Source organism: Aulonocara sp. 'chitande type north' Nkhata Bay, linkage group LG15 (genome assembly GCF_057382095.1).
Source record: "Aulonocara sp. 'chitande type north' Nkhata Bay isolate Kocher_YH1m ecotype deep benthic linkage group LG15, A_spYH_male_GT1.1, whole genome shotgun sequence".
Taxonomy (NCBI): Eukaryota; Metazoa; Chordata; class Actinopteri; order Cichliformes; family Cichlidae; genus Aulonocara; species Aulonocara sp. 'chitande type north' Nkhata Bay.
In genome coordinates, this window is record NC_141358.1 from 6,062,213 (window position 1) to 6,076,729 (window position 14,517).

Consider the following 14,517-nt stretch of genomic DNA (forward strand, 5'->3'; position numbering starts at 1 on the left):
CAACTTTAGAGCGCCAATGTCCCAATCGCAACCCCCTTCCAGACCATTCCTCAGCACCCCCCTGACTGTAGTGAACATACAATCTGGAAGCTTCTGAATGGGAGCTTCGAGAAACCATCCCGTAAGTATAAAAACACGTTGTCATGTCGTGTGGTCTGCATAGAGTCAGAAGACGCTCACTAGAACACAACCAAGAGAGACTTACTGCCCACAGGAGCAGCAGAGAAGCACACACTTGAAGTTCTCCAAGAAGAGAAATCAAGCTCAGTGATACATTTGTCTACTAAAGGTGACAGAAGACAAAGATTAAATCTAAGGTAAGAATGGAATCAATGCAACAATCATTTCAATTTTAGAGTATACTGGGTGCTTGCACGGTTTTATGTAAAGTGAGTGATTTAATTCACAAGACACTTACTGCTCACAGGAGCAGCAGCCAAGCACACACTTGAAGCTCTTGAAGAAGAGAAATCAAGCTCAGTGATTGATTTAACTATACAAAGTAACAAAAAATAAAGATTATATTCAAGGTATGAATTAGAATTCAAGGTAAGAATTAGAAAATTTAAAACAACTTTTTCTTTTTACAGTATATTGGGTGCTTTTGTGATATAATGTAATTAACTTTAACCTTTACTATCGGTTACAATCAGAATGGTATAGTGTATGTGCTTTTCTATCAGTGTCTAAGTAGGACTGTTACAGGCATGAAGCACATGGCAAGCAAGGTGACCCAAGTATGGGACCAATGGCTTCTCAGAATCTATTCTAACAGCTGATGCAGCACATTTGCATCTTAGCTTAGTAAACTGTAAAGGAATTATTGATTCTGGATTAAAGCTTTTGTTTAATCTATGAAATGTTCTTAGAAGGCCTAAAAAATATATGCAGTAGCATTAGCCCCCCCCCCCCCTCCTCCCCCCCAAAAATGCCAGTTCTCTGATTGACAGAAGGAACATGTGCGTATCAGCAGGCCATGTGGCTGCCTGAGAAAAACGTAACCGAAGAAGTTCAGAGTAAATAAATTTAAACTACAGGTGAAAATATAATTATTTGAAAACACAAAAAATATAGAGGTACAATTTCAATTTTGTTTTTCTGAAAAATGTTACCCAATATGTTCTCCCCCTTTAGATGCCTGAGAGCTCTGCACACATTATGGAGGAGGAGGTGGAGACCTTTGCCTTCCAGGCTGAAATTGCTCAGCTGATGTCCCTTATTATCAACACTTTCTACTCAAATAAAGAGATCTTCCTTAGGGAGCTCATCTCCAACTCCTCAGATGTAAGGGAAATAAACACTTCCGCATCATGTTTTCCTTTTTTTTTTTTTTAATGTAAAACAAGCCCTTATATTTTTTGCCAAAAAAAAGTATTTTAATTGAGTTATCTATTCTCGGCAGGCCTTGGATAAAATCAGATATGAAAGCTTGACGGATCCCACCAAACTTGAGTCCTGCAAGGACCTGAAGATTGAAATCAGGCCTGATCTGCATGCTCGCACCCTGACCCTCCTTGACACAGGTATCGGCATGACCAAAGCTGACCTGATCAACAACCTGGGCACAATCGCAAAGTCCGGCACCAAGGCTTTCATGGAGGCTCTGCAAGCTGGGGCTGATATCTCCATGATCGGTCAGTTTGGTGTGGGTTTTTACTCTGCCTACCTGGTAGCTGAGAAGGTGACAGTCATTACCAAGCACAACGATGACGAGCAGTATGTGTGGGAGTCTGCAGCTGGAGGCTCATTCACAGTCAGGCCTGATACAGGTATGTCTTAGTCCCCTCATTTACAGAACAATTGAATCAGTCATTTTAACCCTGTCTGCCACGGTTCTAATTTTGTTGTTGATTTTAGGAGAGCCAATTGGCAGAGGCACAAAAGTGATCCTTCACCTCAAGGAAGACCAGACAGAGTACTGCGAGGAGAAACGCGTCAAAGAAGTTGTGAAGAAGCACTCACAGTTCATTGGCTATCCCATCACACTTTTTGTAAGTTTTTAATTACACAGTAAGAACAATTATTCAATCAATACTTGATAATAACCACACATTGACTGTGATAATGGCATGGCAAAGCAAAATGTAAATATGCCTTTGCATATTTAAGGTGGAGAAGACAAGAGAGAAGGAAGTAGACCTGGAGGAGGGAGAAAAGGAAGAGGAGGTTGAGAAGGAGGCTGCTGAGGACAAGGACAAACCTAAGATTGAGGACGTTGGCTCTGATGAGGATGAAGATACAAAGGATGGCAAGAACAAGAGGAAGAAGAAGGTCAAGGAGAAGTACATTGATGCCCAGGAGCTCAACAAGACCAAGCCTATCTGGACCCGTAACCCTGATGACATCACCAATGAAGAGTATGGCGAGTTCTACAAGAGTCTTACCAATGACTGGGAGGACCACCTGGCTGTGAAGGTAAGCTAAATCTTCTTGTGATGATCATATTTACCAACACCAGTTGCAATAATGTTATGCTAATTAATACATATCTACCCCCGCAGCATTTCTCAGTGGAAGGCCAGCTGGAGTTCCGCGCCTTGCTCTTTGTACCCAGAAGAGCTGCATTTGACCTCTTTGAAAACAAGAGAAAGAGAAACAACATCAAGCTTTATGTGCGCAGGGTCTTCATCATGGACAACTGTGAAGAACTGATCCCAGAATACCTCAGTAAGTAACAATGAAGTAACGCATAAATCTTGACGCATTCTCTCAAAATTCATAGTTATTAGTAATTGTTTTTGGAACTCAACTCCTGGCTTTGGGAAGCTGACCAGTTTATTTTCCCTACTCAGATTTCATCAAGGGTGTGGTGGACTCTGAGGACCTGCCACTGAACATCTCCAGAGAGATGCTGCAGCAGAGCAAGATCCTGAAGGTCATCCGCAAGAACCTGGTCAAGAAGTGCATGGAGCTTTTCTCAGAACTGGCTGAGGACAAGGACAACTACAAGAAGTTCTATGAGCAGTTCTCCAAGAACATCAAGGTAGGTTCATCCATCTGAATTTCTTCAACTCTAAAACTTCAGAAAAAATGTCTGATACCAATCATCTTGCATGGATTTTAATACCACGAAATGACACGCTGTTTTTTTATGTTTAGCTTGGAATCCATGAAGACTCCCAGAACAGGAAGAAACTGTCTGAGCTGCTCCGCTACTACACCTCAGCCTCTGGAGATGAAATGGTTTCCCTCAAGGACTATGTCTCTCGTATGAAGGATAACCAGAAGCACATCTACTACATCACTGGTAAGTTATTCAGTATGGTTTATTTTCCTTTGTTTTCAAGTATTCCCCAGTAGTTTAAGTTCATTAAACACCATATTGAAATAACTTTAACAGGTGAGACCAAAGACCAGGTTGCCAACTCTGCCTTTGTGGAGCGTCTTCGCAAAGCTGGCCTGGAGGTCATCTACATGATTGAGCCAATCGATGAGTACTGTGTCCAGCAGCTGAAGGAGTATGATGGCAAGAACTTGGTTTCAGTAACCAAGGAAGGCCTGGAGCTGCCTGAGGATGAGGAGGAGAAGAAGAAGCAGGAAGAGCTCAAGACTAAGTTTGAGGACCTCTGCAAGATCATGAAGGACATCCTTGACAAGAAGATTGAAAAGGTAATTTTTCTCCTTCAGAAAATGATACAGTTATTTTAGTTAACATTGTTAGGGATGGGAAGTTGGCTTGACTGTGTTCAAACATACTAAAAATACTGAATTTCTATCCTGACAGGTTGTGGTTTCGAACCGTTTGGTTGCTTCCCCTTGCTGCATTGTCACCAGCACCTATGGATGGACGGCAAACATGGAGAGGATCATGAAGTCTCAGGCACTGAGAGACAACTCCACCTTGGGCTACATGACTGCAAAGAAGCACCTTGAGATTAATCCCTCGCATCCAATCATTGAGACCTTGAGGGAGAAGGCAGAGGCTGACAAGAATGACAAAGCTGTGAAGGACCTGGTCATTCTCCTGTTCGAGACCGCTCTGCTCTCCTCAGGATTCACACTGGAAGACCCACAGACACATGCTAACCGCATCTACAGAATGATCAAACTTGGTCTTGGTATGTATATCTTTTCCTTTAAACATTCAGGTAGTAGTTAGGTTATTATACATTAATTGAGGAATTTGTTTTTTAATGGCTGTATTTCTATACACAGGAATTGATGATGATGATTCTGCAGTTGAAGACATAATTCAGCCCACTGATGAAGATATGCCAGTCTTGGAAGGCGACGATGACACATCAAGAATGGAGGAAGTTGACTAAATTATTTACTAGACTTTTTCTGGCTTTCATTTTTATTTTTGTAATTTATGTTCCTAATTTAAATGTACATTATTTTTTAGCAGAATTTCTGTTAGTAAACAATGTGCTAGTCAGAAAAAGTTGATGGAATTACGTAATACAGACCACAGTGGCTTTAGTTTATATTGTATCAGCCACTTGTAAAACTTCTGACAATCACTAAGAGTATTATTGAGTCACTGGGGGTTTGACTTGTATCTCTTTTGTAACATTTTTTATGAAAAGCAATCAAATTTGTAATAAAATATATTTTAAAAATGACACCTGTCACTTTTTATTGATCTACTGCACTTTATTTTATCACTTGTTCTTGCTTCCTGCAAACAATAATACTGAAAGGTGAAAAGTTGTATTAGAGAAGCGCATTATACAGCTGGCTTACATTTATCAATTACATCGTTTGATTTATCATGTATTCTGGAGTTTTCAGTGAATACAGCATGGTTCATTTTAGTTTCTGCTCTCTAGGCTCAGCGACCCCTCCCTTAATCCCGCCTCCTTCTGCCAAGAAAGGCAGAGAGGCATGTACACGCACCATGATTGACAGGCCACCGGGCCAGTGAGTGGCCACCACCGAGCAGGAGGATTCCAGACGGTTCTGGAAGCTTGTGTCAGGAGGATTTCTCGAATGGTCATAGAGGGTATAAAAACCGCACCGTTACACCAGTTTCCGTAGGAGCATTAGCAGTCAACGAACCTGTGAATAAGGAAGGATCTCTACACATCTTCCTCAGGAGGTTTTGGCACACTGCAAACCAAGGTAAATACATTAACAGCCTTACCACAGACATTTGGGATACGAAAATATTACACTCCCTGAAATTCAGATTTAATAGTACTAAATGTTAGCTTATTTGACATTAATTTATAAACAAAGCTGACATTTTTGTCATGTCTGGATAAAAAGTGAAGCTAAAGTGAAGAAAGGGTGAAGTCTAGTTACAGCACTTGGTCTTTAAAAACTGATTTAAAAAGTATTAATATCTGCTCTGAGAATATTAATGTCAGCTTCATAAACGGTAATAAGAATTTGATTCCTATTGTGCCTCATTTCAGAATTCAAACCTGCGGGACAGTAGCCACATGGCAGGATGCTTTAGTGATGCATTTGGGAGGAAGGTGTTATGTTAAGCAGGGGTTTAACTGTTTGAACCTTAATCAAATTTCCTGTGCTAAAATTTCTGCAAGATTTTTGGGCCACCTTATCCTTGTACCAGGTTTTAATTCAGTGCAAAATCAGTAGGTACAGAGTGTGCATTCCTTTAATCTCGTCAGCTGTATGAGAGGCGGAGCTTTTGATTCCTATGGAAACTGCTAGAGAGTTCTTCTTGCCTCCTCGTACCTTCTAGAAACCTGCACTTCACCTGGGAAACCAGCAGGTGGAGTCATTTCTGCTGACACGGATATGCAATTCAAGCCACGTGTTAATCTGATTAGCCAATAACCAAGCAGAGATTAAATTCACAGTCCAAGAAGGGGAAAAAAAAGGTCCTTGTACCTTTTTAATACAAAATTATGAAAGTAAGCAAGAAAGAAACCCGGGAAAGTCACTATATACTACACATCTACAGAGAATTTGCTTTCGTTTGACTGCTGTTAATTCCTTAATGTAACATCGAGGCTACTTAATAAGGATAAGCTGTAACTGCAACATCTTACATAAGAAGGATTGGCAGTGTTTTTCAAGTGTACATTGCTGGGATGCAAACATTTAGTGTCATAAAAATAGTATTTTATATTGTGTTCCAGTCACTTTAGTCAATGTGTTTTCTAAAAAACAATATTTGTTCTCCGTCTTCACTCAGATGCCTGAAATGCATGACCAACCAATGGAGGAGGAGGCAGAGACCTTCGCATTCCAGGCTGAGATTGCTCAGCTTATGTCCCTGATCATCAACACTTTCTATTCCAACAAAGAGATCTTCCTTAGGGAACTTATTTCCAACTCCTCAGATGTAGGTTTTCAATATTAGTCTGTGTTGCTGTGTTTATTATTTAAAATAATTAATTAATTAAATTACATGCTTTTTTCCCCTTAAGAAATTTAATTATATTATTATCAATACAGAATAAATTCTGGAATTTGTTTAAACAATTAACATTTTGTTTTGCTCTGTCAGGCACTGGACAAAATCCGCTATGAGAGTCTCACAGATCCTTCCAAGCTGGAAACTGGCAAAGACCTCAAAATTGAGATCATTCCCAACAAAGAGGAGCGTACTCTAACCCTAGTTGACACAGGTATTGGCATGACCAAAGCCGACCTGATCAACAACTTGGGCACAATTGCAAAGTCCGGCACCAAAGCGTTCATGGAGGCTCTGCAGGCTGGAGCTGACATTTCCATGATCGGTCAGTTCGGTGTGGGTTTCTACTCTGCCTACCTGGTAGCCGAGAAGGTGACAGTCATTACCAAGCACAACGATGACGAGCAGTACGCCTGGGAATCATCTGCTGGTGGCTCATTCACAGTTAAAGTAGACAACTGTAAGTGATATAACCCCGAATTTGAAGTGAATTATTAATCATTTAACCCAGTGGTTATAAAGTATACTGACCTATAGTCTTCCTCTACAGCTGAACCACTGGGACGTGGAACTAAAGTGATCCTGCACCTCAAAGAAGACCAGACAGAATACCTTGAAGAGCGAAGGGTCAAAGAGATTGTTAAGAAGCACTCACAGTTCATTGGCTACCCTATTACGCTATTTGTAAGTACTTAAGTCATATTTAATGATCCCATAGAAGAATTAAATTTGTAACTATTGCAGATAGCTTCTGCACTTAAGACTTCTGAGAAAGTTGCTCAATTAATCTCGGAAACACTGATATTATAAAATAGTGACTCCCTAAGGCCAGGGCTGGATTGGGACAAAAAATTGGCCCGGGCATTTTGACTACAGACCGGCCCACCAGGTATTATAGGAAAAACCATAAAGCCTTTGAATGAAAACAAACGCTGTTGTGACAGTGATGTACACTGTCTTGTTGGTATATGTATGATTTCAATACGTTGTACATCAGATAAAAACTTTGGTTGTAAGATTCAGATAATTATTTAATAAAAGCTAGATATTTTAAATGAGAATAAGAAAGAAAAGTATTTCTTTGTGCCCCCCTCTCCCTGTTAATGCCCCACCTGGGCCCCTGGCAAAGCTTTGCAAGACCCGCCCCTGCACAGTTACCAGCTGTCAGCTACTTAGAAAAGGAACCTGGTGTTATTTGTCTCTCAGAAACAGTTCATAACTTCAACTCATTCATGTCACCTAAAAGGTAAACCTGTTTCTCCATCACCTGTTCAGCTCTGATGATTCAGTAAGGACATCTCCTGGTTTCAACTTCATGCTTCCCTCTCCCCAGATAACCAAACCGACATAATGACCAGCAGCTTTTACAGCTGTGACTCCAGCAAACATCAGCTGATACTAGAAATTAATATTAAATAAATTCTAACAACAGCTGATCAAGCTTAAACATGCTGCTGTTGCTTAGTGCGACATCTGCTGGTTTCCTCTTTCTGGCGCAAAGTGGGCGATAAACAAGCAAGAGAGCCGATCAGCTGATCATTGATCAGTTTCACGATTGAATGAGAGAAGAAGGCTACGTTCACACTGCAGGCGAAAGCGCATCAAATCCGATATTTTTATTTTTTTATTTTTTATTTTTTGACCCTATGCGACCCATATCCGATCATGGTATGACAGTGTGAACGGCACAAATCCGATATTTTCAAATCCGATCTGGGTCACTTTCATATGTGGTACTGAATCCGATACACATCCGATGTTTCAGAAAGCGACTGCTGTGTGAACGGTCAAGTCACATTAAATCCGTCTTTTACGTCACTGACACAAGACAGACGCCAATTATCAGTGCTGGAGAAGCGCCCGATAAGACATCGCGAACGCTTCCTGGCCATCTGGTGAAACTGCTGGGAAGACAACGTTGGAGAAACGTGAACATTTTATTTGTACTGCATAATCTTCAGATTCTGACAGAAATCTGCAACTATCCCTTGAAGCACCGCTCCTCTAAAACAGCAATAAGGATAATGATTAAGTTATTTACATTATTATGGAAATAACAAAATAACTTAAAGCAAAAATTGGGAAACATGAAGTCCGAAGTCTTTATATTAAGGGCCATCAGTCAAACGATATTGTTTGCTCTGTGTCTAAACGGAGCGCGTTGTGTGTGACATCTTCTTTTGCGCATGCGGGCCACTTTGAACGTTCACACTAGAGCGCGTTCGCTGTCGCATTTTATTTGTAGTGTGAACGAGCAGACAAAAAAAATCGGATTTGATCAAAAAATCGGAATTGAGCATTAAGACCTGCAGTGTGAAGGTAGCTGAAGAGACAGCTGACAGCGTAAAGACAGAAAAACTCCAGCTTTGTGTCTTTTTCCATTCTAGCTGAAGTCCGGGACAAACTGTTCCTTTTCAGCTCAATACGAAACGCGTGATATTTTCTCTGAATACGGGACAATTCCATTTTTCAGGGGACGGTTGGCAACTCTACTAACTAACCTTATGAATAGAATAAAGTTCACTATCAGTAACATAGCACCCACTCAGCTGTAGAAACTCCGTCATGCTAGCTAGTACGCAGTACAAGTTATTGTAACTGACGGTAAAAACTCAGCACAACGAAAATAAACTCCACCTAAACTTGGATTATATCTGATCCAGATAGACTGCAGGTCATAACTTCTTACCTGAAGTTCAGTTCACCTGACACTCGGACGGGCGGCCGCCTCGGGTCTCTGCTCTTCCTGCCTCCCCTTTCCCTCATCCACCTGGCCTCTTGTGGCAGCTCCGCCATAGCCACCACCAAACAACTGAGTTATTTTTACACATCTGCCAGCATCTGGCCAATCCATCACCTTTCATTGTTTATACTGTTATTAAAAAAAAAAAAAAAAAAAAAAAAAAAAATCATCGGCCCATAAAAACGAAAAATCACCATCGGCCCACCAAGCAAATGCCCTGTATGCCTGATGGCCTGTCCAGCTATGCCTAAGGCTAAGGTGTAGGGAAATTCTTTAGTGTGTGACCAAATGTATTTTCCTTCAGGTGGAGAAAGAGAGGGACAAGGAGGTGAGTGACGACGAGGCAGAGGAGGAGAAAGAGAAGGAGGAGAAGGAGAAAGATGAGGAGAAGGATGAGGACAAACCTGAGATTGAGGATGTTGGATCAGATGAAGAACATGACCATGACAAGTCGGACAAAAAGAAGAAGAAGAAGAAGATCAAGGAAAAGTACATTGACCAGGAAGAATTGAACAAGACCAAACCCCTGTGGACCCGAAACCCAGATGACATCACGAATGAGGAATATGGAGAGTTCTACAAGAGTCTCACCAATGACTGGGAGGACCACTTGGCTGTTAAGGTTGGGCTTTTGAGATGTTATTTTAAAAATACCTAAAAATGTAGCAGTACTTTATAGGAGGAAAATTATGTCTGATATAATGTAGTCCAATATATAATCACTTTAATTTTTAATTTTTATTTTTTTGCCTAACAGCACTTCTCAGTAGAGGGTCAGCTTGAATTCCGTGCCCTGCTCTTCGTGCCTCGGCGTGCTCCTTTCGACCTCTTTGAGAACAAGAAGAAGAAGAACAACATCAAGCTGTACGTGCGCAGAGTCTTCATCATGGACAACTGCGAGGAGCTCATCCCAGAGTATCTCAGTGAGTATTAAAGTGTGGATTACAATTTCCCTAACAATAATAGAATTATCATAATGAAAATGACACAATGGAATCTTTAGAGTTTTAACAGTTTCCTTTCTGCTTCCTATCAGATTTCATCAAGGGTGTGGTGGACTCTGAGGACCTGCCACTGAACATCTCCAGAGAGATGCTGCAGCAGAGCAAGATCCTGAAGGTCATCCGCAAGAACCTGGTCAAGAAGTGCCTGGAGCTTTTCACAGAACTGGCTGAGGACAAGGACAACTACAAGAAGTACTACGAGCAGTTCTCCAAGAACATCAAGGTCAGTATCCACAGCCTTGACTGAGTGAGGTGCAAGGTTACCAGATCTTGTCTTTAATTCTTTTGCTTGAATAATTTAGCTCTAGCAGTATGAATATTATAAAGTAGCTTAACAACAATTGAATGCAGCCAGTGGTAGCGCCTGCAATTTTTTTTTGCACATTCAGCTGAATAAATCTGCACTGTTGATAACAGTTGACTGTTTTCCTTATTACAGCTTGGCATCCATGAGGACTCCCAGAACAGGAAGAAGCTTTCTGAGCTTCTGCGGTACTACACATCAGCCTCTGGAGATGAGATGGTGTCGCTGAAGGACTATGTCACACGTATGAAGGACAACCAGAAACACATCTACTACATCACTGGTGAGGACACTTTTAAAACTGCCAATCAAAAGCATGCGTTCGGCAAACAAAACTTGTCTCATGTGGGCAATATGGCATGAATGAACAACATTATCATGCCTGCATTTCAGGTGAGACCAAAGACCAGGTTGCCAACTCTGCCTTTGTGGAGCGTCTTCGCAAAGCTGGCCTGGAGGTCATCTACATGATTGAGCCCATCGACGAGTACTGTGTCCAGCAGCTGAAGGAGTTTGAGGGCAAGAACTTGGTTTCAGTAACCAAGGAAGGCCTGGAGCTGCCTGAGGATGAGGAGGAGAAGAAGAAGCAGGAGGAGAAGAAATCTCAGTTTGAGAACCTATGCAAAATCATGAAGGATATCTTGGAGAAGAAGGTTGAAAAGGTAAGCTGATGAAACCAAATGACAATATAACAACGGAATTTGTTTTCTTGTTCAACTGATTGATACCGGTGGCTTTTGTTTTCCTCTGCAGGTCACAGTCTCCAACCGCCTAGTTTCTTCCCCTTGCTGCATTGTCACCAGCACATATGGATGGACGGCCAACATGGAGAGGATCATGAAGGCTCAGGCGCTGAGGGATAACTCCACCATGGGATACATGGCAGCAAAGAAGCACCTTGAGATCAATCCTGACCACCCAATCATGGAGACCTTGAGGCAGAAGGCAGAGGCCGATAAGAATGACAAGTCTGTGAAAGATCTGGTCATCCTTCTTTTCGAGACCGCCCTGCTCTCCTCAGGATTCACACTGGATGACCCACAGACCCACTCCAACCGCATCTACAGAATGATCAAACTAGGTCTTGGTGAGTATCTGTTAAATCTTGTATCTTTTGGTGGTATGTTTGCCAGTAAACGAGTTAACCCTGCTTTGCTGACTGATCTGCTCCTATTTTCCTTCCAGGTATTGATGAAGATGATGTGACATCTGACGATAACACCTCTGCACCCACTGAGGACATGCCCCCTCTTGAAGGGGAAGATGATGACACATCTAGGATGGAAGAGGTGGACTAATCGGCTTCCATTTTCTGTTTAGATTTAAAAAAAACAAAACAAAACTAATGTTATAAAAAAAAAAATTAATGTTAAATGTTGTAAATGAGCCTGGAATGTCTGTTCCTAAACACTTTTGATGACCATCGTAACTTTATTTCCACTTGCGTTGACCACATGCAGTTCAGTCATTCCTTTAGATGTTTAGAGTTTTCAGATTGTTATTTTTGTTTTTGTATTGAGTTGTATTGATGCATTTGTTCTTTTTGTATTTGACATTCCAAAGTTTGTTCTTTATTGTAAATATAACAAAACACGATACTGTTATTTGAAACGGTGCAAAAACCATTAATAAAGGTTTACCATGTTAAGCTATTTGGTCATTGTTACTGATGAGTGAACACAAGTCTCGTGTTTTATGTATAGTATGCTGCATTTTTAGATTGGACAGGTGGGTTAACCTGTCCACTCTGTCTATCTGTCTATCTATCTATCTATCGAGAAAATCAATGAAACTTAGTGTTCACTTGTAGTCGAAGAACTGCTTTAGACTTTGTTCTCAACAAGTAGAAAGCTATGTCAAAAAGGTTTCTTAATTCAGCTCAAATGAAGTACAAACATTATTTTAGAACCTTTTTTTTTCTCACCAGGATTTTTTAAAGACATTCTTTATCCATCATTTGACAGAAATTTATATCTTGATAAATATAAAGTGATGATGTGACATTGTAATTTCCATGTTTGAAGTATACTGTTTTCATTTAAAACCAGTGAAGTCAACACTGTTTATGAATCATAAGCTACCAAACCAATGCTTGCTTAAACATAGAGTGAAAGAAAGAGAAGAACCACCCCTTTTTTTTCTTTGCTTCATATGAATGAAGCATTGCCCTTGGGCAGATTGTTTGCTCTCCAGTTGCCTTTTTAGTTTCTCCATGGAAAAAGCAAAAAATCTTGTGCAATAAAAAGCAAAATGCTTGAGGGGAAGTCAAGAAATAGCAGATAAGTCTGATAATTATGCCTTTATTGGGAACAAATTGAAAGAAAGACAAACGGGGAAAAGCCAAAAGAACTCGAGGCTTCTTTTTTTGGCTATAATTTGGGAATTTGTTCATTTTTACGTAACCTCACTGAAGTCTTTTCCACAGTACTGATATTTCTTGCCAGATTGAAGCTACAAGGATATAGATGTTTGTGTTGAAAAAGTAAAAGTGGACAGAGAAACTCCTAAAGAGGAAGGAAAGGTTTATATAATACATCATTGCTGTAGTCAGATTCATCCAAAAATAACTTCCTTTTTTTGTCTCCTCTTCTACTTTTCTGCTTATCTATCTTTAAGCTTCTTCTAAGATACAAATGATCAAATTAAGGCTTACCCATTTTGTTATTTGTGGAAAGGCACATGTTTAACTCATAAGTCTGTGAAGGTTCTCAGTCATCCAGGTCATTGTAGTCTAAGGAGCTTGGGAAGAAAAGAGTCTGGACTCTCCACCATTTTACCCTATAACTGAAGAAGCTTCTCGGATGAGTAGTGAAACGTCTTCAAGCAACCTAAAGAAGTCCAGACGCTTTTTTTCCCAAGCTCCTTAGACTTAAACTCATAAGCTTAAACATCGATTTAGATATTTTCATGCATTCCGCACTGCTTTTATCCTATATGTCCAAGTCATTTTACACGTGTGGGTTCCTGTTAACTACCAGTAGATGGCAGTCGTTGTGCATTCAAAGAAGGTTCTACCAAGCTGTTCAAATATTCTAGAAAGCTCCGGCCTAGTAGGGGTCTCAACCAGCTGAAAGAAGAAGGTAGGTGGCGGAGCCTCACCTCTGTCAGTGCGCCCCAGGGCAGCTGTGTAGCTTGCCACACACCAGTGTATGAACGACTGAATGTAGTGTAAAGCGCTTTGAGGTCCGTAGGGACTAAATAAAGCGCTATACAAATACGGGCCATTTACCACTGGTTTTACAGGTGCGTGAATATATTTAGCCAAAAATATAACTATAAAGGAAAATTATTTTGACACATAACGAAGATGGTTCAGCCTGGTATAAAATGTTATAATTTGTTTTCACCATCCGAGTCTACCCAAAATTCTGCAGTATATAATACTACTACTTCTACTGCTACTACCACTATAATAATAACAACTTTATTTATATAGGATTTTTTAAACCTAGTTACAAATTGCTTCACAGTTTGGATAAAATCACTTATTAAAGATAATTCTACATATTCAAACACATTAGAAGAACAAGAGCCAAAAACACTGGGAGAAACATTAAGGAAACACAACTATGGAGACGAGTTTTTAGCAGATTCGCTCCTGAAACTATGGTATGTGCCAGGATTGGGATGCTCAAAGATTTTAGACGAAAAATTGAATGAAAAGGAATAAGTAAAATAAAAACTGTACCTGAACATGTATCTGTAATAAAAAAAAAATATATATACACTGCCAACTCATTATGAGGGGGTCATGTGGGAGGCACTGATTGATTTTCCATCGAATGACCATAGGAAGTATGCTGTCGATGGCTGTAATCCAAAGTATCGGGAGCCTGTAATGCTATGTGTTGCTGTCCTGTCACCGGCAGGGTGCGCTCTCGGTGCCTTTACACTGGCCATCGTTAGCGTGACGCGCCAGAGTCAGCTGACTGAAAACAGCCAATCACAGCGTAAGGGCAGACTGAACCGCCTTGCAGTGTGCTGTCCTGAGAGTTGTCAAGGTTTTGGTTGTGGAGTATCCGTGAGGGGAGCAAGGGCGGTTACGCTTGTACAATGCCGAATAAAACGAAAAAAGATAAGGTGAGTTAGACAAAAGCTAGCAGGCCGTGTCCATAGTGAACAAACTTTGCACGAG

At 40.7% G+C, this 14,517-nt stretch overlaps 3 protein-coding genes across 4 annotated transcripts in view; all 3 read left to right on the forward strand.

Annotated features, from left to right (window-relative positions):
• Window positions 1–108: 108 nt before the first annotated feature.
• On the forward strand, window positions 109–4,565 carry hsp90aa1.1 (heat shock protein 90, alpha (cytosolic), class A member 1, tandem duplicate 1). Its single transcript, XM_086263600.1, has 11 exons — window positions 109–317; window positions 1,135–1,284; window positions 1,403–1,769; window positions 1,858–1,991; window positions 2,110–2,415; window positions 2,502–2,667; window positions 2,793–2,983; window positions 3,100–3,247; window positions 3,341–3,609; window positions 3,725–4,058; window positions 4,156–4,565. The coding sequence occupies exons 2-11, from the start codon at window positions 1,135–1,137 to the stop codon at window positions 4,263–4,265; spliced, it is 2,175 nt and encodes a 724-aa protein (XP_086119726.1). The 5' UTR covers window positions 109–317; the 3' UTR covers window positions 4,266–4,565.
• A 331-nt stretch (window positions 4,566–4,896) lies between these two features.
• On the forward strand, window positions 4,897–12,034 carry hsp90aa1.2 (heat shock protein 90, alpha (cytosolic), class A member 1, tandem duplicate 2). The gene is made up of 11 exons (XM_086263599.1): window positions 4,897–5,064; window positions 6,110–6,259; window positions 6,425–6,791; window positions 6,882–7,015; window positions 9,379–9,696; window positions 9,832–9,997; window positions 10,111–10,301; window positions 10,518–10,665; window positions 10,776–11,044; window positions 11,136–11,469; window positions 11,568–12,034. The coding sequence occupies exons 2-11, from the start codon at window positions 6,110–6,112 to the stop codon at window positions 11,678–11,680; spliced, it is 2,190 nt and encodes a 729-aa protein (XP_086119725.1). The 5' UTR covers window positions 4,897–5,064; the 3' UTR covers window positions 11,681–12,034.
• Window positions 12,035–14,342: 2,308 nt separating this feature from the next.
• Window positions 14,343–14,517, forward strand: part of ppp2r5cb (protein phosphatase 2, regulatory subunit B', gamma b) — a 28,409-nt gene continuing 28,234 nt past the window's right edge. For both annotated transcript variants that reach the window (XM_086263601.1, XM_086263602.1), the window contains exon 1: window positions 14,343–14,462. In XM_086263601.1, coding sequence (XP_086119727.1) covers window positions 14,436–14,462 — 27 coding nt within the window. In that variant the 5' untranslated portion in view covers window positions 14,343–14,435. The remainder of the gene's footprint in view (window positions 14,463–14,517) is intronic.